Raw genomic sequence first — 27,219 nt, 5'->3', positions numbered from 1 at the left:
TCCCCAGCACTTTGTAGCATCCAATGGAGGCATTTGGTGCCTGATGTTTAAGGTTTGGGGCGCTGGTGGCTCAGTGCCCAGCCTCTGTCCCTGTGCTGTCAGGCTGCAGGTGGGACCCCCCCGTGTGCAGGCACAGAGAGGGACACAACACTCAATTCAACTCACACATAATTTATTAGTGACAGAGGGGCTGTCTCCAGGCCTGAGGGGATGTCACCCAGGTGGGGGGATGACACCATGTCACTGGGCTGGGGAGGCACTGGGGAAAGGGGCTTTGAACAACACGGTGTAACCCGGCGTGGGGACAAGGCGTCCTCACGTTGGGAAGGACACACGAAGCGTCCTCGTGCGCGTGCGGGGACTCACAGCTCCAGGCGTGTCCCCAGAGGTGTGACAGGCCCCACGTGTGGCGCGTCCCCGTCCCTCATCCTACCCGCGCTCGCAGATGAGCTCGACGACGCTGTGCTCCATGGGGACGGGGTCAAGGCAGCGGTGGGCGGCGCTGGCGGCCACCTCGTCCAGCAGCCCCTGCACCACGCGCTCGTCGGAGGCAAAGCGCCACAGGTAGAGCTGCAGGTAATGCCCGTCCACCTGCACCTGCTGCAGCCCGAAGCGCCCCAGTGTGCGCAGCCGCACGCACTCCAGCAGCGTCTTCAGGCTGATCTTGATGATTCCCGTCAGCACTGACACCTGTGCGAGGGGACAGCGGGGACACGCGTCCACACGGGATGTGGGAGCCCTCGTCCTGGCTGCCACTCCCCAGGAACTTTGGAGCATGCGGACATGTGGCACGTGGACACCCTTGGCCTGGTCGCTACACAGTTCCCCCTCCTCCCACCAGCGTCCTGATAGCTAGGACAGGGGACACTGGGGACATCCTTGTCCTGGTCATCAGCTCCCAGGGACCCCCTGAGCCCTGACACCACGGCCATGTGCCAGTGGGAAAGGCGGGCAGTTTGGCGCCTCTAGGGATGTTTAGGGACATGGTGTTGACCATGACCTCACCTTGTTGAACTCAACGGGGCTGAAGATGTCAATGCGCTCAGAGAAAAGCTTCTGGATGTTGCTGAGCAGATGGGTGTCCATGGGGGCACTGAGGACATGGACACAGGGATAGTCAGGGACTTGACAGAGACAGGAATGTGGGGACAGGGACCGTTCAGGGCCATGGAGAAGGCCAGAGGATGCAGGGATGGTTCCAGGACATGGAGGGACAAGACAACTGAGGGACACAAGGGCCATAGGGATCGCCAGGGGATTCTGGGACAGTTGGGACAAACAGGGATCATCATTAGGACAGTCTGGGGATATGGGGACAGCCAAGGGCTGTCAAGATAGTGGGAGGGTATTGGAACAGTCTGGGAACATGAAGAGGGTGACAGGGAAGATGCAGTGGATACTCGAGGAGTGCCAGGGAGCCCAGGGGTACCAGAGCTGACCTGGGGGTGTAGCTGGGGGCATAGCGGCCGGGTGCCCGCGAGCTGCTGTAGACGGAGAAGGCGCGTCGGCTGGAATCGCTGCTCTGCGCTCGCCTCACCCCCTCCTCAAAGAGCTGCCCCACCTGTGGGTGGCACCACACCCTCAGCACCCAAAGCCCCTTCTGGGACCTCCCAAACCGCCCAGCATCAAAGTCTTTGTGACCCTCCCACACCCTTCCAGGATCCCCAAAGGGCCACACAGGGATCTTGGGCAGAGCACCTGGACCCCTCCAGGGGTGTCCCGCCCCCTTAGCCCCGGTGTCAGCCCGACCTGGACGTCGATGGCAGTGATGTCCTCCACCACGCGCTTCATGACGGCGCGCACGTTGCGGGGCTCGACGGTGCCCAGCCAGTCGCGCGTCTCGACGCTCTTGCGCAGCATCTGCGCCACGGCCGCGCCCTGCACCTGCACATAGTGGTCCAGCAGCCGCTGCGCCGCCGCCCGCGCCTCCGCACACAGCGCCGGCCCCGGCGTCACCGCCGGCCCCGAGTCCTGGGGGACACACACAGCTGGGATCAGCCCCCCACCGCCCCTGCAGCGCTGGGAATAGGAGGGGCATGGGGACGTGTGGAGATGGCTCCCCTCCCCGTGACTCTGTGTCGCATGTCCTGGCGGCACAGGGACATTGGGGACACTGCCTGAAGCAGCATCACTGCTCCTCTCACGTGTCTTTGGGGCTTCAGGGGCTCCTGAGGCCATGCAGAACCCCCCGAAGATCCCTTGGGGACTTTCAGGATCCCCTGAGGGCCATTTAGAGGCTCACCTGGGGTGGGAACTGCTCATCAGTCAGGGTGAGGATGTAGCCGATGGTGGAGTTCTCATAGTCCAGGCAGAGACGGGCGAGAAGCAGCAGCAGGGCCGGGGGGGCAGCGGGAGCTCCCCGCTCAGCCGGGCCATCAGCGAAGCCTCGGGCGGTGCGGCACAGCCAGCGCACGAAGGCCACCACCAGTCCCTCACGCACTGCCGTCACACAGAACTCCGCCTGTGCCACAAATGGGAGGGCATGTCACACCCCCAAACCCCCCGAACCACCCTGTGCCACCCACACATTGTTCCAGTGACCCCTAAAATGCCCCCAGCCCCCTCAGCCTGTCCGGTGCCCCACCTTGAAGTAGGGCAGGCTGGCGAAGGCGACGTCCCTGGCGGTGAAGAGCTGCACGTAAGCCAGCACGGCCTTGAGCTGGCCCAGCACCGAGGCGGCCAGCGTGGCCAGCAGGTCGGGCAGGCCGGGGCCCTCCTTGCCGGGGGGCCGGGGGGCAGCCAGCGCCTGGCGCACGTCACCCAGGCAGCCCAGGAAGAAGGTCTGCAGGGCGCGCAGGTAGCGGTCCACGCGCTCGCGGGCGGCCCGGGCCACCAGCGCAGCAGCGGCGTCAGCGCCCGCGGGCAGCAGCTCGAGCAGCGCGCGCAGCCGGCGGTGGAAGCGGTCGAGCGCCCGCACCAGCAGGGATGTGTCGCCCAGGCCGCGCTCCAGCGCCAGCCGCCGCTCCAGCAGCGCGAAGTAGCGGGTGGCCAGCGCGGTGGCGAAGGGCTCCAGGCGCCCCGTGTCCTCGCCGAACAGCGCGCGGTACGAGCCGGCCAGCTGGCACAGCGTGCCCACAAAGGCCGAGCTGCCGCGGTCCACGAAGTCCAGGATGTCGGAGGCGGGCGGTGGCGGCGTGGCGGCCGCACCCGAGGGGTCGGCCGCAGGCAGCTCGGCCTCCAGCGCCGCCAGCTCGGCCTCGAGGCGCGCGCCCGCCTGGCTCAGGAACTCCTCGCTCAGCTCCTCGGCCGGCTCCTCCAGCTGCAGCAGCATCTCCACGCACTCGGTGAGCTCCTTGGGGTCCAGCCTCTCCTCCCTGGTGGTCGGGAGGGCCCGGGGTTAATGGCAGCACGGCAGAAAAGAGGGAATAAGCAATGGAAGTCATCAGCGGGCCCCAGAGTGAACACCCCCAAACCCGTGTGTCCCGGCGCTGCCATCAGCAGGCCCCAGAGTGAACGCACCGGAGGCGTGCGCGGAGGCGCTGGGCCAGCTCGGCCATGATGGCGTGGCTCTCGTCCTCGATGGCACGGAAGGAGGGCAGGTGGCGGTAGTGGCGCAGGACGGCACGGGCACGGGCGTGGCAGCGCAGGGCACGAGCGGGCTCCGTCCCCGCCCAGCACCGCAGCCGCCCCGGCACCTCCACCAGCGCCTGCAGCTTCCGCAGCAGTGCCTGCACCCCTGCAGGGATGCGGGGTCGGGGTGGGGACACAAATGGAGTGGGATGAGACACAAGGGCGGGACCATCTGCCTGATCCGTCCCTCATGGGGGACACCCACCCCCCGGATCTGCCCCACACGATTCATCCCAATGAATCTCCCTGGATCCGCCCCCCCGGACGACCCCGCTCGGTACCGGCCAGCTGGGCGCCGCGGCGGTGCCGGTCCTGCAGCGCGGCGCTGACGCGGGCGCTCGAGGCACTGATGGCCGCCATGTTGGCCGCCAGGTCATCCATCTCCGCCTCCATGTGCCGGAAATCCACCTTCATCTTCCGGATGGTGTCTGGGGAACACGAGTCAAGTGCCAAGTCCCTCGGCTGCCCAGGACCTCCCCGGCCCATGCAGGATTAACACACCATAACCCCCCAGAGAAGACTGTCACTGGTCTCCAGAGTGAACCACCACATTCCCTAGGGCAGCTTCCCAGTGCTGCCAGAGTGAACATCTCCAAATCCCCATTTCCCATCGCTGCCATCAGTAGGTTTCAGAGTGAACCGCCCCCCAAATCCCCGTTTCCCACCGCTGCCATCAGCAGGCTCCAGAGGGAGCAGCTCACCAGTGGCGGAGATGAACTTGTTGTAGTTCTCGTAGAGCAGGGTCTGCATGTCACTGTCCAGGGCACGGATCTCCTGGCCCAGTGCAGCCTCGCGAGCCAGGAGCTGCCCCAGGGGACACTCGCTGCGCACCTGGGGAGACAAAGGATGCACATCTCTCCCTGCTTACCTCCTGTGCTCCCTGAGATCATCAACTGCTCTCCACAGTCAGTCTGGAACCCTCAGCTGCCCTGCAGGACCCCTGAACTGTCCCCCCTGGATTCCTTCCTGGATATGGATATGTTTCCCTGCAGCCTCGCCCTGCCCTCCAGGGATGCCCCCCGCGCAGTGCTAGCTGCCCCCGATCCAGCTGCTCCAGAGCACCTCAGTACCGTTCCCACAGGGAATCAGCGTCCATAGGGAAGCACATCCATCAGGTCCCCGAAGAGGCCCTTTCTGGGATCCCCTCGGAACACCAGGGGCCCGAAGAGTCTGGGGACCCTGCGGTCCTCCTCCGCCACGGTCGGGGCCACCCAGCGAGATCCCTGGTGACGAGGCCCCGCGGGGACTTGCCGGGGCTCATCGGCGTCCCAGAGCCCTCGTCAAGGTGGGGGTGCCCGCGGGAGGGGTCTCCTTGGTCACCTTGGTCATGAACGCCTCCGGGTCGAAGTGGGGCCCGTTGATGTCGGTGGGGTCCGGGGGCGCCTCGGCCGCCTCGGCAGTGGACGGGCCGTAGTAGCGCTGGAGCGGCCCGTGGGGACGCCGCCACCCGCCGCCCCCGGTGCTCCCGCCGGTGGCCTCGGGGCTGCCTGCGGGCCCGCCCCCAGCCCCGCTCCCCGCTGTCACCGCCGCCATCGCGCCGCCGCTTCCGTCCCGGCAGCCGCTTCCGGCCTCTCCCTTACGTCACATCCGACGCGACTTCCGGTTGCCATGGCGACAGGGAAAGCGGCGCCGGATACGGCGGGGCGCAGTTGCCGGGGCCTGGGGCGGCCGCCATCGGGACGGAGCCGCCGCGGCCCGTGTCCTGCTGCGCCCCGGGGACGAGGACTCCCGTGAGGACGCAGACATGGGTGGAGACACCGACCCTCGAGGGGTGAGCGGCCGGTGGCACCCCCGACCCTGGCCCCGTGTCACTCACTGTCCCTCCTCACCACTGTCCACCTGTCCCCAGGCCTCCACCGTGTCCGTGTGAGTCCCCAGTGCATCCCCATGCTCATCTCCCCATGACCCCGGGTTGGGGCCGAGGGTCCCGCCCCAGTCCTGGGGTGGCTCTGGGTGATGCTGGAATTGGGCTGTGAGGCCACAGGTACAACCAAGTGATCCACCTCACACAAGGAACAAACATTCGGACTAAAAGGTCTAAAATCAGCTTTATTTACAGCAGGAAAGGCAAAATAAACCCTGCCAGGGTGAGGGCCAGGCTGCTCCAGGAGCCTCTCGTCAGGAGTCACCCGCTCCAGGAATCACAGGCCATTGATTCTTCCCAAAGGAAAAAAACCCAGAGCTGCCACCAGGAAAGCAGGAAGAGCCAGAGGAAGTTCCTGGTGCCTCCTTTCTCCTTGCCTTCCCTGCACCTTTTTTTTCCCACACGTGGAAAAGAGCACACCTAATCCAGCCAGGGTGTGTTTTGTGAGCAGTTTGGTACATGGGACAACATTCCCTTCATAGCTGTGGCCCCGAGTTAGCTCAAGGGCAAAGGAATTCCCAGTGGGAACAGGGAGAAGGCAAAAGAACACCCAGCCATCCATGAAGAGGGTTTGCTGGAGAGTCTAAATCAGATGAGGAGGAAAGGCTGAGCCCTGGCTGTTACAGGAAGAGAGAAGCAAATAACCAAAGACACCCCTCAAGGCAAGGCAAGGGGCTCCTTTTGTACCTTCTAAATCCATAAACAAATCAGCAAATCCCTCCTCAATTCCCCTCCACTGCCGACAGCACTGTGGGGGGAATTCCAGCTCACCTCAACCTCTGCTTTATTGGCACAGCATCTCCCCAAAGTGCTCTAAAACCAGGGGAGCCTGACTTAGTAAATTAAGGTTCTGGAAGGTTCCACACAAGTGCAAATCCATGTGGTTATGGACCCCTTCCCATGGTGTCCAGCCCAGTCTGCCCATAAGGATGATAAAGACAACCAAGCCAGGGTTTAATGAAAGTCCTGCTCCGCTGCATCTCTTCCCTGCCGCAATCTGAGAGCGTCCAGGCCCAGATCCATCGCTAATTCCACCCGAAAGCAGCACGGGTTTCCTTTCAGCCCAGGGATATGGTCTGCGAGTCGCAGGGAAATGGAGAGCGGCTGCATGGAATGTAAGTCACACATCGGTACTTCCAAATCCTGTAAATCAGCGTCCTAAAGCCTACAGCTCACAAAGCTCAGCTGGGTTATGGAATATCCACAAGTCCCCGGATTCGCTGGTTCCTGATTTTCAGCGAGGGAGGTGACGTGGAAGCGGCCCTCAGAATCAGCTCACAGGATGTGGACAAGGCAGGAGGTCACGGCCTGAGCCACGACCCCAAAATCACGTTAGCCATGAAGGTCCCTTTGGAGCCAAACTTGTTTTGGATGAGCTGTCTGGGCCCCAGCTGGAGCAAGGATGAGGAGGGAGGAGGAAAACTCACTGGGAAGGTGGAAGTGTGGCTGGAGGCTCCTCTGGAAAACAGGTGGGCAGGTCTGCGGATGGTGGGGTCTGGCCTGTGACACCTGCCCCGCTCAGGGCCCTGTGACACCTCCCAGCCCGGGCTCAGGTCCCTGCCCGGGACACCAGGTAGTAGAGGATGAAGAAGATGAGGATGAGCGCCACGGACACGGCGAGGAGAAGCCGGCGGTTGTCCCGGCCGGAGCGCGCCATGCCGGAGAAGCGCTTCACGCTGCCCGTCAGCAGCCCTGTCACGCTCAGGAAATCTGAGTCCTGGAGGGAAAAGACACGTTGGAGGTGTTGCAGAACCATGGAATATCCCAAATTGGAGGGACTCACAAGGACAGGCCCTGTACAGGACACCCCAACAATGCCGGTGCTGTTTTAGGGCCGCTCCCTTAAGGGCTTTTGCCATCCCACTGCTCATCCCAACTCCCTGATTTGCACCAAAAGCCCTGTGTCCCATTTCCCAGGTCCTCACCATGCCATCCAGGTAGCGGTTCTGTTCCTCAGCATCCTTGTCAATATCCAGAGCCAGCTGCAGGGCAAGACAGAAAATGGGCATTAATGAACTTTCAATGGCCAGAGAACCTCTAAAATGTGAAATTCAAATTATTAAAACAAGCCGCTGCTTTCCCAGCTCCAACAGACACACGGGGGCTTGTGTGGTGCAGGAACAAGGAAAATGACTCGCATTTCCCTGTCAGGCAGGTGAACTTTTCCAGCTCTGAAAATAAAGCCTGACTGTCTGAATCTGCCAGGTAGAGAGAGGGGAGTTTAAACCCGGGGACACAATGGCAGGAATTCAGCCTGCCCTTTCGCACAGTGAGTCATTGACTTATTTTGTGGTTTGTACTAAATTTTTAATAATAATTTAGATCTCAAAGCTCTAAATCAAAGTGTTTGATGTTAATAGGAGCAAACCAGCTTTAAGAACAGTTACACAGAGACACAGGTGTTTTCCAAAATGAATCTACCTGCCTTTTTTCCATTAATTTTTCGCCGAGGAGATGAGCTTAGCAACGCCCCTGTGTTCAGGCTGGACAGGGCTTGGAACAGCCTGGTTTAATGGAGGGTGTCCCTGCCCATGGGAAGGGGTGGGACTGAATGAGCCTTAAGGTCCTTTCCAACCCAAACCTTTCCATGCTTCTGTGATCCCCTGCAGGACTCCCAGGTAATCAGAGCCTGTCCTTCACCTCAACACCCGACGTGACCTCGGCACTCACCGATTTCAGCCTGGTGACCTTGCTGGCCAGGCTGTCGGCCATCCGCTTGTTCTCCACATCCAGCAGGTCCTCCATGGCGCTCGGACTCTGCCCTGGGGAGAAGAATGAGGAGCACACATCGTCACAGCCCCTCCTTGCATGGTTTGCGCCGTGGAACCCTCCGAAAAGGTGACCAAAACACCGCAGACTTCCCCCAAAGAACCCAGACTTGCACCCTGAATTGCCACCATGGCCCAGCAGCAGCTGCGGGGGTTCCATGGCCAGGGACATCCAGGGGTGAGATTTGGGTGAAATCTGACAAATCCGGCGCCTTTTCCCCTTGGTCGTGTTGGGGTCTCTCGGCATTGCCCCCCATTGTGGGGCAGTTGGGGGTCCGGGGGGGGAATTAGGATTTCCGGGGCAGTTAGAGAATATGGGGACAATTAGCGGCTCGAAGGGGTACTTAGGGCTTATGGGGAGCGCTCAGGGGCTCAAGGGGACAATTAAGGGTTGGGGGGGCAATTAGGGGTTCGGGAGGGGCAGACGAGGAACCCAAAAGGGGACCAGGTAAGCAATTAGTGCTTACGGGGGGGGCGATTCCGGGGAGAGATCGGAGTACTGCAAGAAGCCCCGTGGGGTTTAGTGGGATCGGGAGCTCCTGGTCCCTCTGACCCGCTCCAGCCCCTCCTGCCCCCCAAACCTGTCCCTGTGGCTGTCCCTTGTCCCCTCACCTCGGCCCCGCTCCGCCATGGCTGCCCCGGCTCGTCCCGCCCCGCCGGGCGGAGCCGCCACGAAATGTCCGCCCGCTCTTCCTCCTTCTCCTCCTCATCCTTCCCCCCGGCACCGGGACCCTCGGGCCGCTCGCCCGGGCCGGGGAGGAAGGGCTGGAACTGCCCCCCGAGGGATCCCGGGCCGCAGGTAGGGCCAGCGCCCTGTCCGGGCACAGGGATGGGACGGGGGGGGCTCGGGGAGAAAACTGGGGCTTGGGGACACAAAAGGGGAGGGGAGAGGGACTGCGGACAAATACAGGGCTTTGGGGACAAGAGTAAGTGTCTAGGGACAAAAAGAGGCTTTAGGGGAAAAATTAGGAGTTGGGGGGGGAATAGAGGTTTTTTGGGAAAAAATAGGAGCTTGGGAGAAAAATAGAGGGTTGGGGGGGAAAGTAGGGGTTTAAGGAGATAAATGGTGTTTTGGGGACAAAAAAGGGGGGTTGGAATTTACCCAAACGGTGGGGGAGGGAGGTGGCAGTGTGAGGAGCCAGGAGGAGCATGGAAAAGGGGGATATGCACAATGGTCCATTGGTCCGTGTCATCCCCCCAAAAGCAGAGGTGGATCCCCTCCATCCCAGCCCCTGCGCATGGGGATGCTGTGTCCCTGCCCCGGGCCAGCCCAGCCTCCTGTCTCCACAGCTTTCCGCCTTCCAAAATGCAGGATCTGCCTCTTTTGATTCCCCCCCACACCCCAAAATTCCCTCTGGGGGGCTGCGTGGGCAGGAGGGCACAACCCGTGTGATTCCCAATCCCCGGGGGCTCTGGTACAGGGGCCCCGCTTTGTTGAGGTTGGTGCGACCAGCTCAGCCTCATCCTCTTGGGAACATGGAAGCCGAACGCATATCCTAACCCAAATCTGCTGGATTTCCCGAACGCATATCCTAACCCAAATCTGCTGGATTTCCCCCGCACTGGGAGTGACGTCCCAACACCGCGGGCTCAAGTGGCTCCGTGAGCCGCTAAACCGGTGCCGTGTCCAAAATAATCCCGCGGCGCTGCGCATCTGCTCGCCGGCAGTGCCGGCAGGGACATCCTCTCCCGGGGGGCTGCCGGCTCCGGGCGCGCCTTTCGGCCGCGCCTGCGGGGATCGGCCATGATCCAACCCGCCGCCAAACCCTCCTCGTCTGCTTCCCACCACCTGCGAAGGTAGCTCCGCCTGGAGCCCGAGGATGCTCTCCCGCCCGGCTGCCTCGCCGCTCCATCGCTTGTCACTCCACGGGAATGTTTCTGGCTTTATTTGTTATTTTCCCCCTGTGCGGCAGCAGAAATCAGGGCAGGCGGGGAGGAGGAGGAGGAGGAGGAGGAGGCAGGGAGCTATTTCAGGGAGCTGCGGTTATCTGCTCCACGTTAATCCCCAGCTGGTGGGGGGAAGGTTTTCCCTGAGTGCTTTCCTGGGAGGGCATATATTAAACATTGAAAAGCAAAGTGAGGAAGAAGAGGATTAGCAGGCAAGAGAGGGGAAGCAGGCTGCTGGCTTTGCTCGGGTTATCCATCTGCTCCACTTTTATGGATGCAGCAGTGTGAGGAATATCACTCGGGATTTTTTTTGTGTTGCGTTTTTTCACCTCCTTGCTCTCTTCACTCCTTTCTCTCTTCTCTCTCAGAGATCTGTGTGCTGAGCTGCTTTTCCGTCACTCTGGAAATCCCCTCGCTTCCCTTCCTCCGGGTTGTGCCATAGCTGAGCTGTTGGGATAATGGAGCTCCAGGCTGTGGTATCCACGCTGGAAAGCGGCGAGCAGGACACGGTTCTCAAGGTGCTCCAGGTCTACAACCAAGAGGTGAGTGAGCATCGCCCCCTCCCTCAGCTCAGGGACTCCTAAAAAAATGATTATCCAGATCCCAAGTAAAACCTGGCCGGGAAGTGAGAAGTCAGTGTGAGGACTGAGTCCTACAGGAGGAGCTTTTATGTTAAGGCAGTTTTGGAGGTGCTGGGAGAGTCCAGGGAAGAGCTGCAGGTGAAATGATGTTGGGATTTGCAAGTCAAAGATGATCAGAGGCGACTGCCGGGATCTCACATGGGCAGGGCTCTGAAAGCAGTAAGTAATGAATACAGAATATCAAACCCCAGTGATCTGGAAGCAGAGATGGGAGTGTTTCTAGCCTTAGAGTAGGAAAAGATTATCCGTGGTGGTAAATCTCTGCCTGGAGAAAGGAGACTGAAGGGAGACCTCAGCCGTTTACAGCTTCCTCCTGGAGGGCAGCAGAGGGGCAGCTCCAATCTCTGCTCTCCGTGACCAGCGACAGGACCCAAGGGAACAGCTGGAGAGGTTTGGGTTGGATATTAGGAAAAGGTTCTTCCCCCAGAGGGTGGTCGGGCACTGAACAGACTCCCCAGGGAGTGGGCACAGCCCCAAGGCTGACAGAGCTCCAGGAGCATTTGGACAACGCTCTCAGGGATAGGGTGGGATTGTCTGCACAGGGCCAGGAGCTGGGCTGAATGGATCCTGTGGGTTCCTTCCAGCTCAGGATATTCCATGGCTCTGTGAAATCCTGTTTGAAACAGACTCTGGTTGTCAGGGAAATTTCCTTCGGAGGTTTCCCCTGGGAGGGGCTGGCTCTGTGGATCACTGTGACTCACTCTGCACCAGGCTGGAGTAGGTGGAAGCCAGCAGGGAAAACCTGAGGAGTATTTTGGAAGAGTGTGTGAGAGAGAGAGAGAGTGGAACTATTCCTAACAGTTGGATTTGGAACGGGGAAATAGTGGCCAAGAAGAAACAGGTGTCTATTAAGGACAGCACTGAGCATTAACAGCACCAGCAGCAGGCGCAGTGCCGGCATCCTCGGGGTGCAAACAGTGTCTGTGTGCCCCCAAACCATGATGTTTCCTGTTGGATTCCCCCATCTGGGTCCTTCCTGGGGTATCAAGCCCAGGGAACTGGAACCACAGGGTTTGCTGGCCTGCCTGGAGGAAATGGAGCAGTCAAAGAGGATTATGAAACTGCAGATAAACCTGGCATGGCCTGGCATTGCTTCTGCTGCAAGACTGTTGGTTCTGTGTCCTTTTCCTGCGGATTTGTTGTAATTCACTGTTGTGCACACAGTTTTTGCTTGCTGGGAATAAACTACAGCTAAAGCAAAACCCCAAGTGTGGCCAAAATATCCCCAGATTGGGATTACAACCTGAAGAGAGAGTGTGCTGAGGGAAGAACAAGCAGCCTGCCTGTGGAACATGGCGGTGCCAGAACTGAGCCATCAGCTCCTGGTAACGTGGATGGATCAGTTCATGGAGCTCACACACAGCCTGGCTGGAGTACACCTGTCCTGCCCCCACAGCTGGGGCTGCTCCAAGCACTGTGTCCATCGCTGCTTCCAGGCTGGACAGGACCAGTTCCATCCTTGGGCTCTTGGTGACTGCACGCACATAACCCACGTTTTATGGACTTTAAATATTTTCGTTCTCCAAGCTGGGATCAAATGCTCTCTTGGTATGAACGAGGATTGCTTCAATCGCTGGGAAGTGCTGCTCCTCTCCAGGCACCTGTGATCTCCGGTGCTCTCCAGCTCCATGGGAGCAGTTTTGGTCAGGAAGGAGAACTGTCAGTGAAGAATAAACAAAATAGGAAGAGAAACAGTGAATGGAGATCAGGAGTGTTTGTTAACATGGGGACAGGAGGAAGCATGGAGATCAAGTTCCTGGATAACCACAAGGATCCCTTCCTGTGTACTGAGGAGACAGGACTTCTTTTGGTCAGGGAGAGGAATAATAAATACCAAGGGGACATGTGTAGGCACAGCTCAGTGGTATCGCTGAGCAGGGGAATTACCTGCTCTTACGGGATATTGGGATTGTGATGAATACCCTCTGTGCTCCTGCAGAATTTATACTAAATCCATCTGTCAGCTGGCCTGTGGCATTCCACTGGTGCTGTGGATCCAGGAGTGATGCCCATAATGTTGCGGGGGGGACTGTCAGGAGGTGGTGTGTTTGCTGTTGCAGCATGTTTTGGACCCGCTGCTTTCCAGCTGAATGGCTCTGCCCTGGTCCCATGGAATTTTAACCTATTCCTTTGTCTGATTGATTCTGTTTTTCCCGCAGAAATCTCAGTGCTTCATCTTCGAGGATGAGGAGCGGGAAGAGAGGAAGGTAGGCACATGCTGCTTGCTGTCTTCCTCTGGTCAGTGTTTAAATCTGCTGCTCTGGAGTCATGTCCAGCTGGGCTTGGCAAGCTGCTCCCACAGGAGAAGAAATGAGAGTTTTCTGTTAACTTGGTTAGGGAATAGTGTGCTTGGAGTGTCTGGCTCTGTTTTTTCCATTGGTAGTTGGTGGTTTTGGGTAAAGGTCGGCATCCATCTGACACTAGCAATGGTTCCACGATCCATATAGTCCCAGCCACTGATGTGATCTCTGGTGCCTCTGGACAGGGATCACAGCAGTGCTGGCTCCAGGGGAGGGTGAGGGGCTCTGCTGAAAGCCAGCAGCGGGATTTGCCAGGAAATCCTTTGAGCTGGTGTAATCTGGCACTTGGAGAGACAGAATACTCTGCCTGCTCATTCCGGCTCCTGCAGCTCTTTGTGCCAGGGCGGGCCTCGGCCTGGCTGTTCTGCCATAAGAATTACTGTTTTCCCTGGATTGTTTTCCAGCTGGCGCAGTTCTGTGGTCAGTTCTCTGGGGGATGGTGCCAATGCCTGTGTTAGCACAGCAAGTGCAGGCCAGGCGACCCGGGTGGAGAGCGGGACTTCCTTTGTCTATGCCAGGGCCAGCTGCTGCCACATGGGGTGTTCCAGGCAGAGCCTGAATGTTGGACTGGAGCTGGTAAAATCCAAGCTCTTGGTCTTGACCCGCTGTTTGAGCTGGGACAGTCACACAGGACGTGGCTTCAGGCACAGCCTCCCGCTTTTGGGGTGTATGCCACGAAACATGAGATGAACATCACCACTAGTTGCTGCTGCTTGGGTGTTCAGATGTGGTTCAGCTTCAGCAACACACCTCAAGATCTCTTTCTCCTGAGCCAGCCCGAGGCTTTAGTTGCTGGGACTGGATCTGGAACTCTGTCTGCCTGTGAGGCAGGAGAAGAGGAACAGCTGTACTTCATCATTTCCCCAGGATGTGAGTGTGGGGCACACCATGAGCCTCACGTTAAGGACCGAAGTTCAGTTTTTCTTCATTCCTTCCCTCAGTAGTTTAATTTCACCAGGGGAGAGTCAGGTTGGATATCAAGAGGAATTTCTTCATGGAAAAGGTGGTCAGGCATTGGAAGGGGCTGCCCAGGGAGGTGGTGTAGTCATCATCCCTCTCTGGAGGTATTCAAGGAACAACTGGACGTGGCGTTCCGTGCTCTGGTCTGGTTGTGAAGGCGCTAATTGGTCACAGGTTGAACTTGATGGTCTTGGAGGTCTTTTCCAATCTGGATGATTATGGTTAATGACTAAAGATTAATGATTAATGATTTCAACCTTAAAGATTCTTTTGATTATTTCAAAGTGTAACCAATGAGGCTGTTAAGCCAGTTACAAATCTTACTCATTTTTTTGGTTCTTTCACTCTTGTAACATCACAGAAAGACCCGTGCTCTGAGCTGTGTTGTGTTTGAGGGTCTGGTGGGCTCCCTCAGCAGTGTGTGGGTTACTGGTGTGATGTGAAGTGTTGCCACACGTGGTTCAGCCTGAGCTGCCTGTGTCTGTGAGGCCTCACCTGTGCTCCCGTGCTGCTCCGTGACTCACCGTTCCCCATGAGCTTTGCAGCTCCCGTGAATTTGTGTTAGTGGGGCTCTGCCAGTCTGTACCCATGGAAGATCTGGGCCAGTAGGTCTCCAGACAGCACTGAAATTAAGGAGATACTGCTTATTTGAATCTCCTGAGGTCTCTTCACCTCTTTTCCCAAGGCGTCAGGTGCTCTCCTCACCTCCCTTGGGTCCTGTGTCCCTCCCCAGTGCAGTGAGCAGGTCGGCCCTGTCAGCCTGAACCATCCTCACCAGGGCAGAGCTACAAGAGTGACCACTTTGTGCTCTCCCTTTGCACCCAATACCCTCTGCAAGACATCTTTTCCTGGTTGTTCTTGCCCAGACTGGTCAGGATCAATGCCAGAGCCAGGCACTCCCTGAGCAGGCCCAGGTGACACTGCTCTTGTCCAGGGCAGAGCATTCCAGGGCCTTTAGGGAACACTGGGAAGTGTCATTATCCAAGGCATTGCTTGTTTCCAACTGCACAGAAAATGGCCCAGCTGCTGATCAAGTTCTTGGAGAGGGAGCTGCAGCCGTCCTGCCAGGTCACCTGCCTGGAGAGCATCCGCATCCTGTCGCGGGACAAGCACTGCCTCGGCCCTTTCACCACCAAGGAAGGCCTGAAGACCCTCTCCAGGCACGCCGGCATCGATTACTCAGAGGAGCTCATCCGGGAGGTCCCCGACTTGGATGTAATCCTGGAATCCCTGAAATGCCTGTGCAACATTGTGTTCAGCAGCGCCATGGCGCAGGAGCTGACGGCAGAGGAGCGGCTGGTGGTAGGGCTGGCCCGGCGCATCAAGCTCTACAACGAGCGGAGTCTTCCTCACGACATCAAGTTCTTCGACCTGCGCCTGCTGTTCCTGCTGACGGCCCTCAGGGTGGACATCCGGCAGCAGCTCGCCCAGGAGCTCCGGGGAATCAGCCTCATGACAGACACCCTGGAGCTGACCCTCGGGGTCAAGTGGTTGGACCCCTACGAAGTTGCCACCGAGGAGGGACTTCTCCCACCTTTGCCTCGTCAGGAGACGGAGCGAGCCATGGAGATCCTCAAAGTGCTCTTCAACATCACCTTTGATTCCAGCAAGAGGGAGGTGGACGAGGTGAGCTCCTTGGGCCCGTGGCATTCACAGGCTCTGGCTTGGCAGGTTTTCTCCTCCCTTGCATTTTCTCGTGTCCCAGGCTGATCTTTGTGTGCCCTCAGGGTGGTGAGGGGCTCAGGTGTCCTCAGGGCACTGCCTCTGTCCTGTGCAGTATTATGCCTTGCTTTGCCTGTGCTTTTAGAGCATTCCCAAATGGAGACTTGATAGTCTGCTTTCCCTGGAATTCCCTGCTGGAGCGGGGATAGGCTGCAGGCTCTGGGATGTGCGGGATCCCCTTTGCTGATCGAGGTGTTCCTTTCTCCATGTTGGGGCCAGGAAGATGCTGCTTTGTACAGGCACTTGGGTGCCCTTCTGCGCCACTGCCTCATGATCTCTGCTGACGGCGAGGACCGCACCGAGGAGTTCCACAGGTCTGTGTTGGGAAGAGCTTCACCTGGAGCTTCACCAGCTCCTCCAGGCACATCCTGCCTGACCTTGGGCGATTGGGAGGGACCCTGCTGACCAGCAGCTCTTGAGTTTAGCTTGGGGATCCCTCATGCTGCTGGAACTCAGAAACAGCCTTCCCTGCCTGGGGATGCCATGCGGGAATGCTGTGGCCTCCTGGCCCCTGGGATCTTGTTCCATGTCCTGTGTCAAGCTGTCCCAACGGTGACATCCACTTCAGTGGGCAGCTGGCCAGAGAAGAAGTGTGCTGCTTTAGAGCATCCATGAGGTGACCTTAATTAAGCCAAGCTGAGAAATTGGCTGTGTCATGTTGCCAAGCATTACTGGTGCAGGGGTTTCAGCTTGGAGCGGGTGACACCAGCCTGCCCCCTAGAATACATAGTCGGGGGGATCCCAAGCTGTGCTGGTGTGGAACATCAGGATTAGGAGTGGCACAGGAAAATCCAGAGACAGACCTTGGGCCACCCAGACTGGTCCTGCTTGGCTCTCTGTCAAGATCTGTGGGTTCTCAGATGTCACTGAACTATCTTTGGACTCTCAGCATATAATTAGCTGCCCAAAGAGCACCTTAAGTCATCTCGTTTTGGTGGTGTGAGGAGCTTGAGATGCTCCAGGAAAACTTGGATCGCAGGGTCCTCACACTCCAAGCTAATGATGGGCCTTCCTTTTTGCAGAGCTGAAGAACTTCTGTGGGCAAAGCTCCACCACTGAGCATTCACTTCTCTTCTCTTTCACACGCGCAGCCACACGGTCAACCTGCTGGGTAACCTGCCCCTGAAGTGTCTGGATGTGCTCCTGACTCCCAAAGTGCGGCCGGGCTCGCTGGAGTACATGGGCGTCAACATGGATGCGGTCAGCATCCTCCTGGACTTCCTGGAGCGGCGCCTGGACAGGGTGAGTGGTGAGGCTGCTTCTTCCCACCTTTCCTTCAGCCTGGAAGAGCCTGGTGGGAGCAGCACGCTGGGTTCGAAGGTAGCACTTTGTAGGAGGGAGAGCTTTTGGCAGAGCTGTGGTCGGTGGGACTAAACCGACATCCCTGAACTGGGAAGGTTCAGCCTTTGAGGGCTGCAGGCAGTGAGGTCAGTGGAACAGTGGATGATTAGCTGATAATTAGCTGTGTGATTGGCAAATCAGCCCCTTTTCACTCGGCAGTGATCCAGCGGGCAGTTCTGGAAACCTGAGTTCGTGTTATTTTCAAGCTGACTACAGTTTTCAGCCTCTGGAGTTGTTCCAAAGGGCCTTCAAATTTTACCACTGCACTTCTCTGTCCTGGATGCCCTGCCCAAATATTTCTGGCGCTGCCTGTGCACAGCTAGTGGTGTGGGGAGGAAGGAGGCACCGAACGCCTGTGGCAGAGGTTGGGAAGCTCCGTGTCCATCCATCTCCCGGATGGTCTGTGCTCGTGCTCTCCAGACAAGCTGAGCTCAGCATGATTGACGTGCTGCTCCTTCTGGGGATGTTTCTGCAGGGCCACAAGCTGAAGGAGAGCTTGACCCCTGTGCTGAACCTGCTGACGGAGAGCGCCCGAGTCCACCGGCAGACCAGGAAGTTCCTGAAGGCCAGGGTATGCTGCGCTCAGCCCCACGGTCAGGGGTGCTGCTCTGAGGGGAGGGGAGCAGAGCAGAGCCCTCCAGACGCCTCTGCTGTGGGTGGCCGAGGCCTTTGGTACCCGCAGTGACGTGTCACCCTCGCTGCGGCCCTGCAGGTGCTGCCACCGCTGCGGGACGTGCGGAACCGGCCGGAGGTGGGGAATTCCCTGCGGAACAAGCTGGTGAGGCTCATGACGCACATCGACACCGACGTCAAGCACTGCGCCGCCGAGTTCCTCTTCGTGCTCTGCAAGGAGAGCGGTGAGTCCTGGGGGGATTCCTCAGGGAGGCTCTGAGATTGGAACCCTCTGCAGGGCTCTGCCTTCCCTTGGGATAGCCCCACTGAGTGGAGAGAAGGGGAGAGCTCCAGGAGCTCCGTGAGAAGGAGGCGGTGTCTCAGGCCAGCAGAGAGGGACAAGCTGTGCTGGAGGACATCCCAGCACCCTGCACACGGCCTGGCCCACGTTCAACTCCCACGCATGGGCCTTGCTGCCTGTCAGCATCTCCATATCTCCATGGCCTGGAGATGTGGCACAACCGTGCTGCTGGGGCTGGTGGGAACACGGGGCTGGAGGCAGGAGGGGAGCACAGGGTGGTCTCTGTCCCTTCTCTGGCAGTGTCCCGGTTTGTGAAGTACACGGGCTACGGGAACGCCGCGGGGCTGCTGGCGGCACGGGGCCTCATGGCTGGAGGCCGGGAAGAGGGGGAATACTCGGAGGATGAAGACACGGACACGGAGGAATACAAAGAGGCAAAGCCCAAGTAAAGAGATCTGCTCCCCATCTAGAGCTCCCCTTCTCCTGCACCTTCCTCCTACTCCTGCTTTATCCCTCTTCATCGCTCTTCATGCACCTCCTGCCATCTCGCTGTTCTGCTCCTCCACGTGCAGCAGGGGTGGAAGTGCCCGTTTCTCCTATCCCACTCCAGAGCTCAGTGTTGCTACATGCAGCTGGGTTTTGGTTCCTCTTTTTCCCTTTCTATCTCCTTTCGTCTGCAATCTTGAGGGTGGGAGGTCCGCCCACGCGTCCCCCGCACACCTATTTGTTCTCCCTGCAGGTTGGGTTTGTTGGGATTTTCTCCATTAGCTTTTGTCTCCTGCTTTGAGGAGGGGGAGGAAATGTCACCTGCCCTCATGTAGCTCATTTCCAGTGGCGCTGTGGCTTTGGCAGGAGGGGATGTTAGAGAAGAGGGAGGTGTTTGTAAGTATGTAGGTCAGAAGCCCTAGTAGCACTGTGATGACACTTGGGGTTCAGGGCTTCACGAGCAGCAGTGCAGCTAGTCCTGCTATGCCATTCCTCTGCTCCATGAGGCTCAGGAGGATTCCAAACTGCCCTTTGTCACCTGCTGTCCCCTCCTGAGCCCTGGCCTCACTGCTGTCTGTGCAGCATCAACCCTGTGACGGGACGCGTGGAGGAGAAGCTGCCCAACCCCATGGAAGGGATGACAGAGGAGCAGAAGGAGCATGAAGCCATGAAGTTGGTCAACATGTTTGACAAGTTGTCCAGGTACTGGGATATGGTGTGCGTACATCGGGGGGTACATCTGTCACAAGCCTTCCTTTGGCTGCGTTCCCAAGGCCTGAAGGGATCTAGGAGAGGGAGTGGCAGGGAATATGTGGGGAAACTCTTCTCTCAACATGGCCCCGTGATGTGCAAGGGAAGCACTGCCAGCTCCTCCAGCTTTGGCATGATGGGACGCTGTGGAATTCCTTGCCATGCCTGCGCTGTTCCCAAGCACCTGCCGCTCACCAGCTTTGTCCAGGTGCTTGGGTAGGACAGCAGCCTCTGTCCTGGTAATGCTGCTCAGGGAGAAGCAGCATTTTGGGGACAGAGCGGGGGGACAGATGGCAGCCAGTGCCACCCGCCACTTTCCCCGTTGGAGTGCTTTCTCCAGTTATGTCTGACCCAGAGGAGCCCAATTGAGTTGAGGCTTTCAAGAGTGGGAGGGAAGTAACTCTGTCGTGTGTTGAAGGGAGAGGAACATGGACACCAGTGCTCGTTTTCCTCTGGGAATCCTGAAACGCACAGAACAGGACTCTAGAAAGGAGCCTGTTCCAGGGAATAGGATTGTGCTTCCAAGCCATTGCTTTGCCATGCTGGAAGTCTTAGGGCTGGGACTATCCACACTCTTCAGAAGTGATCTGTAGTGGTGCCGGGGGTGTTCCAGGTCGTTTCCACAAGCCCCACATTCCTGCTGTATTCCTGGTTTGTTCCCATGCTCTGCCTTACCTTCCCCCTCTCCTCCTGGCTGCAGGGAGAAGGTGATCCAGCCCATGGGCATCACTCCGAGCGGCAACCTGGCGCCCATGGAGAACGCCATCCACAACATCGCCGATGAGCGCTCATCCTCCGACTCGGACCTGGGGCTGGACTGACCCGGCTCCCGCCCCAGCCACGGAGAGCCGGGCTCCAGCCGCTCTCCCTCGGAACTGGTTCTGCACCCAGGGGCGGGCACTGCGCCAGGATTCTCCCTGTGGGATCCGGATCCAGGCTGGACCCCTCAGAGCCCACCACGTGGAACACCCGCCTCCTTCCCAGCTCCATAGCCACCTCTCCTTCCAGAGGTCTCCGTGACCTGGCTCCGCCTCGGTCTCTCCTGTCAGCAGCCTTGAGGATTTCACACTCCAAATTGCTTCCGGGACTCTCCAGTAGGATTTTTGGTTTTCAAATATGCGCTGTTTGGGTAGAAGGGTCAGGGGGAGGCTGTTTCTGCCATTCCATCAGGGATCGGTGACCCACGGAGCCTCCTGTGTGCGTGTGGCCATGTGTGTGCCCGGCCCCACTGTGGGGGCTGCTCCCCAGGAATGCCGTGGGAAGGGGGGCTGCCAGAGAGGGGTGTGGGCCTCCAGTGGGAGTGGGATCCGCAGGGCGTGGTGCAGGTGGCTGTATCCGTGTCCGTGCACACCCGGAATGTGTGGGTTAGTGGAGCAGAGCTGGTGAGGCCCTGGAAGCCTCCAGCATTCCATTGGCTGCAGGAGAGAGCGTGCGGGCGGCTGCCGGGAATGCTCCGATGTCCTTTCCCTGGCACTGGGCACTGCCCCTGTCACCACCCAGCTGGGTTTGGGCGTTTGCCTCTCCCCACCTCCTGCTTTCCAGATGAAAGGCTGATACCTGTGCTCTGTCCTTGTCTCCTCCTTGCTGTCCTCAGGTCACGGTGTCCCCCAGGGGCTGTTCTCGGGCCTGGTGTAGATTTGTCTTTATTTTTATTCCTGTTTTCTTTGGAAAGGAAATCTTCCCATTTGTCTAATGTATCCGAGTTCCCAAACCTCCCGTCACGAGTAGGAATGCACAAGTGACGTTAGAATAAATCCAACCTGACATGTGGGAGTGTGGCCGTGATTCCTCCAAGCAAGGAAATCCCTGTGGCAGAGGATCCCGGGTGTTCCTGCCCACGTGTCCTTAGGAGCTGGGGCTGTTCCTGAACATGGTCTAGGAGGTGAAGAGCTGGAGGGGTGCTTTGCTTTGTTTGCCAGTTTCCGCTGCTGAGGCCCCTCGAGTGCTGTGTCCAGCTCTGGGCCTCTCATGGCAAGGAGGATATTGAGGGGCTGAAGTATGTCCAAGGAAGAGAACGGAGCTGGGGAAGGGTCTGGAGCACAAGGAGCTGCAGGGGCTCAGCCTGGAGAAAAGGAGGCTCAGGAGGGACCTGGCTCTGCACACCTTCCTGACAGGAGGGTGCAGCTCCCAGGGAACAAGAGACAGGACAAGAGGAAACGGCTTCAAGCTCCGCCAGGGGTGGTTCAGGTTGAACATCAGGAAGAAATTCCTCCTGGAAAGGGCTGTGAGGCATTGGAAAGGGCTACACAGGGAGGTGGTGGAGTCCCGATCCCCTGTAGGTGTCCAGGGAAGGCCTGTACGTGGCACTCAGTGCCCTGGGCTGGTGACAAGGTGGGGACCAGTCACAGGTTGGACTCGATGATTCTGGAGGTCTTTTCCAAGCTGGAGGATGCTGCATTTCAGTTTAGTTCCTGACTGACCCCCAAGTGCCATTCCAGGCTGCTGGGCTGGGGACAGCCCTGCTCTGTCGCAGTGTGAGCTTTTAGGCCAATTGCAGATTTCTCGTTTTTTTAAAACTAGCAAAACCTGCCCCGCCCTGCCCCCCAGCCCTTCTGTGTGCAGACACAGACCCCTGATCCCTTCCCAGCTGTTGAAGCTTTCCCAAGCTTTCCGTGCAAAAGGGAAAAGGGGGGGTCTGGTGTTTTTAACACAGTTGTTTCTGATATTGTTTCAATTTTCCAGAGTGCTTAAATCCCTCAGAACAGCTGCCAGGCCTGGCCTGGAATGCCCTGGAGCGGGGGCTGAGCTTGGCGCCGGGCGTTTTGGGAGGAGGTGTTCATAGAACCACGGAACTCTGTTTTGGGGGGGAAGCAGGGGATGCTTAAAAACGAAATCCATTTCCAGTGTGAATGTGCCACAAGGCTCTGCGTTGTGTTGTGGCAGGTGTGGGACAGAGTGGGATGTGGCTGCAGCGCTGCGACACTGCAAACCCCCCAGGATGGCATCTACGGCAGGGAAAGGCACTTGTGTGAGGGGGGAAAAAGGGGGAAAAAGGATACTAAGAACAGGTGAAAGAAGCAGTGGTGGGGACAGAAGGCGTGACTTTACAGAAAACCCCTCGGGTGACATCCAGAAACGAATTATCTCTCTTTATTATTAAATAATTAACACTCCAGTGATTCGGAAATTTCCCCAGCAGCTCGAGCTGGAATGGGAAAGGGGGGCAGCCCCCCCGCCCCTGGCTTGTCCCCCGATTAGCAGAGATTTCATGGAAGACTAAACACAGCCTGCAGCAGCTGAGGATCATGGCCAAGGGAACAGTGGCTGGGGAGGAGCTGTGACAGGAACTGGATGCTCAGCCCAGTGGGAGCTGGAAAACACTCTCCAGTCTGTCCTGGCCTGACCTTCACAGCATTCCGGCTCCTGCTCCGTGGAACCAGTGCCTCTGAGGGGCTCCTGGATGGATGGAGATCCAAACAGCCAACTACAGACACAGAGCTCATTGGATGTGCTGGCACGAGCCCCCCGGCCCTGGGACACTTGCTGGTAACACTCATGGCTGGACGTCCTCAAGTGACGTGCTGAGGGATGACACAGGAACACCTTGCTACTTTTCCTTGGCATCCAGCTGGAAAGAGAGAACCCGGTGCTTGCCAGAGAGCCTCAAGCATTTCAGCCCCAACACCATCCCCACAGGTTTCACAGAATCCTGGAATCCTGCCGTGGTTTGGCTTGGAAGGGACCTTAAAGCTCATCCAGTCCCACCCCCTTGGACGTGGGCAGGGACACTTTCCACTAGTCCAGGTTGCTCCAAGCAAATGGTTTTCCTCCATCACTGTTGCATTATCCCTCAGGGAATCAGAGCAGCTCAAGCAGCAAGCCAAGGGCTGGCTGGTGCCCAAAATGTTGGTAATGAAAGATGAAAAACCTGGCGAAAAGGCTAAGAAATCCTACTCATTCCTGCCACATAATCTGAGGGAAGTAAGAACAACCTGGATGTTACAACGGGAATCTTGAAGCCAGATTTCATGAAGCCACGTTTGGACAATGTATGCCTAGAAAATACAGCTGTGTTTGATGTCAAATGTGGAAAAAACCACCCAGTGGTCTAAAGGAATGTAGTAATTAACATCAGCACTGAGCTGTGAGTAATTAAGAACTTGTTCCCCTGCAATTTCTCACTCCTGAAGATCCCGGAAGGTTACAGATGCGAGAAAGGTGGGGGAAAAATGTCTGTTTAAGGATTCATCACTGCCAAGTGGAGCAGGAGCAGGAACCCCGCTCCCTGTCTGGCCACAGCAGCGCTGGTTGGGTCTCAGCACAACTGGAGCCTCCCTTCCCTCTCTCCTACTGCTTATTGCTCTGGAAGTAGAAGCACAGCCATGAGGGGACTGTAGGGAGTGAGGGTTTCCAGCCCCTCACAGCCGAGGGAAGAGCTGCCTGTGGAACATCCCAGTTCCGTGTTGAGGCTCTGCTGCCTCAGGGTCTGGCACTGCTGGCCAAGGGGATTTCATGTCTGGTTGCTCCCACCCCCTGGAATCTGCACCTCTAGCTACAGCTGCAGCTGCAGGGCTTGTCTGAGAACAAATCACACACCAGGCAATGCAACCAGAAGCTTTCCAGTCCCTGAGAGGGTCACTCCTTTCAGCCCAAATCCTGTCCTTTTCCATGTTCCTAATTCATCTGGGACTGACAGATCCATGTCTTCCCATCTACCATAGCCACATTTAGCCCACAGCACTCTGCCCTGACACTTTGGTTGTGGAACAGCACTCAGGTTTGGGTTGGTTTGGGTGTTTTTTTTCCCTTTTCTGTGCAACGTCACCCCAGCAAGCACAAAGCCACTCCCCTGCGTAACTCCAGCACAGGGAATGTAGGGGCTGACGGGGGGAGCTGGGGGTCTGAGCCTCTTCCCACCTTCTCTTTCTCCTTCTGGATCAGCGTTCGCATCTCATCCTTCCAGCCCAGCAGCTCCACCAGCTTCTCCACGCCGCCGACCACGTCCCCGAGCTGGGCCACGTCGTTGTGGCGCTGCTGCCACGCGAAGGGGCCCACGAGCTCGCGGTTGATGAGGACCCGGGGCACGGAGCTGCGCACGGCTCCGGCCAGGCTGGCAAAGGGCTCCACCTGGGGGGGAAACCGAGGGGGCACGGGGAAAGTCACCCTGCCAGGGGCACCGGTTCCCGCCACTCTCGGTGTGCCACCGCTCAGCCAGCCCAGCTCCAAACGGCTCACAGTGTCACCAGTTACCTGGTGGCCTTTCCTCAGCTCTCCAAGTGCCCACCTGGTTTCCAGAGGGTCTCTCGGAGCACCTCCAGCCTACCTCTTACCCTCCACCTCAAATTTCACCTCCCTAACTCATTTTCTCGCCTTCTCTTAAGCCCTCTCTCCCCTCCGGAGTCCCTTTAGGCCCTGTTTTCCATGTGCTTTTTTCCCAGGGGTATCCCTTACTCCCAGACCTCCAGGGATGTCCCGATGACGAAGAGCAGGTCTGCCATGGGGAAGTCTGTGAGGTGCAGGAGGAAGCGTTGCGGGAGCTGCTCGCCGAAGAACACGATGTCAGGCTTGACGACTCCGGTGCAGACAGGGCAGCGAGGGATCCTGTCCCCCATGACATCTCCCTGAAGGAGAGACCCCAAAGCTGCCTGTCACAGGGGTTCACAACCACCACCACACGTTCCCAGAGCAATGCCCAACCCCAAACCTGGTCCCCTCCGTAAACCTCTTGTCCCTGAGGGCAAAAAGAATGGGTTTGGATCTGTCATTACTATAATAATTAATGCCTCCTTGTGTTAATTGCATTGACGGCCAGCTGGGCCCACTCACCCTGAAGTCCTCTCCGGGGAAGTTCCTCTGACACACGGTACAGGTGGCAGTGGCAAAGGTGCCATGGGCTTCCACCAGCCTGTCAGGAGGGATCCCAGCCACTGGAATACAGTGTGTGGGAAAGGACTGAGCCAGAGCCTCCCTGTGTGCATCTCCCCGATCCTGCTCCTCCCCTCAACTCCTGCTGCTGCTGCTGGGGATGGGAAGAGGGAGCTCACCTCTCTCCAGCCCGTCGATGTTCTGGGTGTAGAGGCGCAGGAGCAGCCCCTTGTCGTGCAGCAGGCGGAGGAAATAGTGGGCGGAGTTGGGGCGGTAGTTGCCGGGATAGAGCTCCTTGGCCAGGGTGAAGAAGGGCTTGGGGTTGGCGAAGAAATACCCCAGCTCAAAGATGGCCTCGGGGTAGGGGATGTCGTACTGCTCCAGGTTGCTGTACAGGCCGCTCCCGGGAGACCTGTGGGGACAGGGAGCAGCTGAGAGGGGCTGCAGTGGGGACAGAATGCCAGGATCAACGAGGTCGGAAAAGACCTCCAAGACCATCAACCTGTGATGCATCATCACCTCATCAACAAGAGCACTGATTGCCACGGCCGGTCGTTCCTCAGACACATCCAGGAATGGTGACTCCACCACCTCCCTGGGCAGCCCCTTCCAATGTTTAATCACCCTGTCCACGGACAAGACCTCAGCCCTCCAAGGACACAGAGGATGGAGGCGTCACCTGAAGTCCGGGATGCCGCTGGGCGTGCTGATCCCGGCGCCGGCCATCACCACCACGCGGCGACATTCCTTCTTCTGCAGCAGCTCGGCCACGTCCTTCAAGGTGAGCTTCTGCTTCCCCTTGTCACCTCCCCACCTGCCCAAAATGGCTCTGGCAGCTGCGCTCAGACAAAAGGGCCTGGAGCCTTGGATCCTGCTTGGCACAGGGGGAAGCACAGCACTGAGAGAACTGACAGTGACTTTAGCTCAGCGGGGAGAAGATCACCCGAAAACTCCACAGAAAGCTCTTCCCTGGGCAGGACTGCGCTCGGGCCTCACTAGGAGAAAGCTTGGCTGTTAAGTCTGACCCAAACCCTGCAGCAGACACTTCCCTCTGCAGTTCCTTACATGGATCTAAAATCACCGGTATTCCTGTGAGAGGGTTTTTTTTGGACAGGGATGGACACAAGGCTGGACCCACTGGGAATCACCAGTGTCAGTGTTGATTTACGCTCTTCTGGGATCCAGGAGACCCTGCTGTGTCCTGAGTTCAACAAATTCCTCTCAGGGCGATGTGTCACCCTGCCCAGTGACAGACACTGTCATTTCCCTGTTCCCCCCTTGGGCTCTGTGTGTCCTTGTCCAAAGGAATCGCAGCCCTGTGCCCAGCTGGGCTGGGAACAGCCATTATCATCTGGGAACAGTCATTAGGAGTTTGGGAACAGTCATTAGCAGCAGGGAACAGCTTCTCCCAGAAAATTAGTGCTGCTGGAGCAGGGCATTGTGCACAGTCCAGACCAGGCTTGGGGAGAGTCAGGAGAGCTCAGCAAGCTCGATGAGCAAGGACAGAACTGGAAGTGTCTCCAGGCCTCAGGGTGGCCAACTCTGCCTTCCTTGGGATGTGACAGTTCATTTGCAGGGATGCGACACCGCACTGCCTTTCCCTGCTCTCACAGGGACGTGGCTCTGCCTTCCAAGGGATGTAACATTGCCTTCCCTGGGATGTGTGACAGTCACTTCTTAGGGAGGTGCCCCTGCACTGCCTTTCCCTGCTGTCACAGGGATGTGGCTCTGCTTTCCCAGGGATTTTATCCTGCTGTCACAGGGATGTGGCTCTGCTTTCCCGGGCATTTTACCCTACTGTCCCAAGGACACGGCTCTGCCCTGTCAGACCGGGTTCCCGGGGAGCTGAACTCAAGAGTCTTGGAAAAACACAGATTTCCCTGGCAGGCTCCCAGGCCAGCCCTGGTTCACAGAGCGATGTCCCCGCTTAGACGGGGACGGGACATCCTCCATCACGGGAGCACGTCCCATCCCAACGCCCATTCCCATCCTCCCCTTCCCGCGGGATGCGGGCATTCCCCACCTACCTCCCGGCCCCGACGCCGGCCGTCCCCTTCCCGTCCCCGCCGCACCGGGCGGCCCGCGCCGTTCTGCCGCAGGCGCCATGGCAGGGCCCGCGCTCCCACAGGCTCCTCCAGGCTGCAAGAGAGCAGAGCGGTGCTGGGGGCGGCCCGGTGCTCCCGGGGCTCCCCCCGGGCCCGGCGCTCACCGG

General features: G+C 58.3%; 4 protein-coding genes across 5 annotated transcripts; 1 reads left to right on the top strand and 3 right to left on the bottom strand.

Moving 5' to 3' along the window:
* Positions 1-155: 155 nt before the first annotated feature.
* On the bottom strand, positions 156-5,103 carry VPS51 (VPS51 subunit of GARP complex). Its single transcript, XM_040067418.1, has 10 exons — positions 4,891-5,103; positions 4,272-4,401; positions 3,852-3,998; positions 3,460-3,676; positions 2,585-3,314; positions 2,243-2,461; positions 1,750-1,971; positions 1,440-1,561; positions 1,006-1,093; positions 156-690 (listed from the first exon to the last, which is right to left on the bottom strand). Exons 1-10 carry the CDS (start codon positions 5,101-5,103, stop codon positions 430-432), a joined length of 2,349 nt encoding a protein of 782 aa, XP_039923352.1. The 3' UTR covers positions 156-429.
* Positions 5,104-5,599: 496 nt separating this feature from the next.
* On the bottom strand, positions 5,600-10,078 carry BET1L (Bet1 golgi vesicular membrane trafficking protein like). 2 transcript variants are annotated; one of them, XM_040066861.2, is made up of 4 exons: positions 9,992-10,078; positions 8,105-8,196; positions 7,360-7,416; positions 5,600-7,151 (listed from the first exon to the last, which is right to left on the bottom strand). In XM_040066861.2, the coding sequence occupies exons 1-4, from the start codon at positions 10,053-10,055 to the stop codon at positions 6,984-6,986; spliced, it is 381 nt and encodes a 126-aa protein (XP_039922795.1). In that variant the 5' UTR covers positions 10,056-10,078; the 3' UTR covers positions 5,600-6,983. The 2 variants fall into 2 exon arrangements, with proteins under 2 accessions (XP_039922795.1, XP_039922796.1); XM_040066862.1 differs by lacking the exon at positions 9,992-10,078 and adding an exon at positions 8,815-8,854.
* RIC8A (RIC8 guanine nucleotide exchange factor A) lies at positions 8,852-20,975 on the top strand. The gene is made up of 11 exons (XM_040066858.1): positions 8,852-9,001; positions 10,458-10,631; positions 12,890-12,937; positions 15,002-15,616; positions 15,932-16,026; positions 16,804-16,954; positions 17,529-17,624; positions 17,766-17,910; positions 18,267-18,411; positions 19,035-19,154; positions 19,903-20,975. The coding sequence occupies exons 2-11, from the start codon at positions 10,548-10,550 to the stop codon at positions 20,021-20,023; spliced, it is 1,620 nt and encodes a 539-aa protein (XP_039922792.1). The 5' UTR covers positions 8,852-9,001; positions 10,458-10,547; the 3' UTR covers positions 20,024-20,975.
* A 1,295-nt stretch (positions 20,976-22,270) lies between these two features.
* Positions 22,271-27,146, bottom strand: SIRT3 (sirtuin 3). Its single transcript, XM_040066860.1, has 7 exons — positions 27,035-27,146; positions 25,687-25,878; positions 25,187-25,419; positions 24,969-25,069; positions 24,602-24,763; positions 24,060-24,269; positions 22,271-22,770 (listed from the first exon to the last, which is right to left on the bottom strand). The coding sequence occupies exons 2-7, from the start codon at positions 25,731-25,733 to the stop codon at positions 22,750-22,752; spliced, it is 774 nt and encodes a 257-aa protein (XP_039922794.1). The 5' UTR covers positions 25,734-25,878; positions 27,035-27,146; the 3' UTR covers positions 22,271-22,749.
* Positions 27,147-27,219: the final 73 nt, after the last annotated feature.

Source organism: Hirundo rustica, chromosome 6, assembly GCF_015227805.2.
Source record: "Hirundo rustica isolate bHirRus1 chromosome 6, bHirRus1.pri.v3, whole genome shotgun sequence".
NCBI lineage: Eukaryota > Metazoa > Chordata > Aves > Passeriformes > Hirundinidae > Hirundo > Hirundo rustica.
Note: the sequence above shows the minus strand (reverse complement) of the source record. Positions and strands in the feature narration are given on the sequence as shown.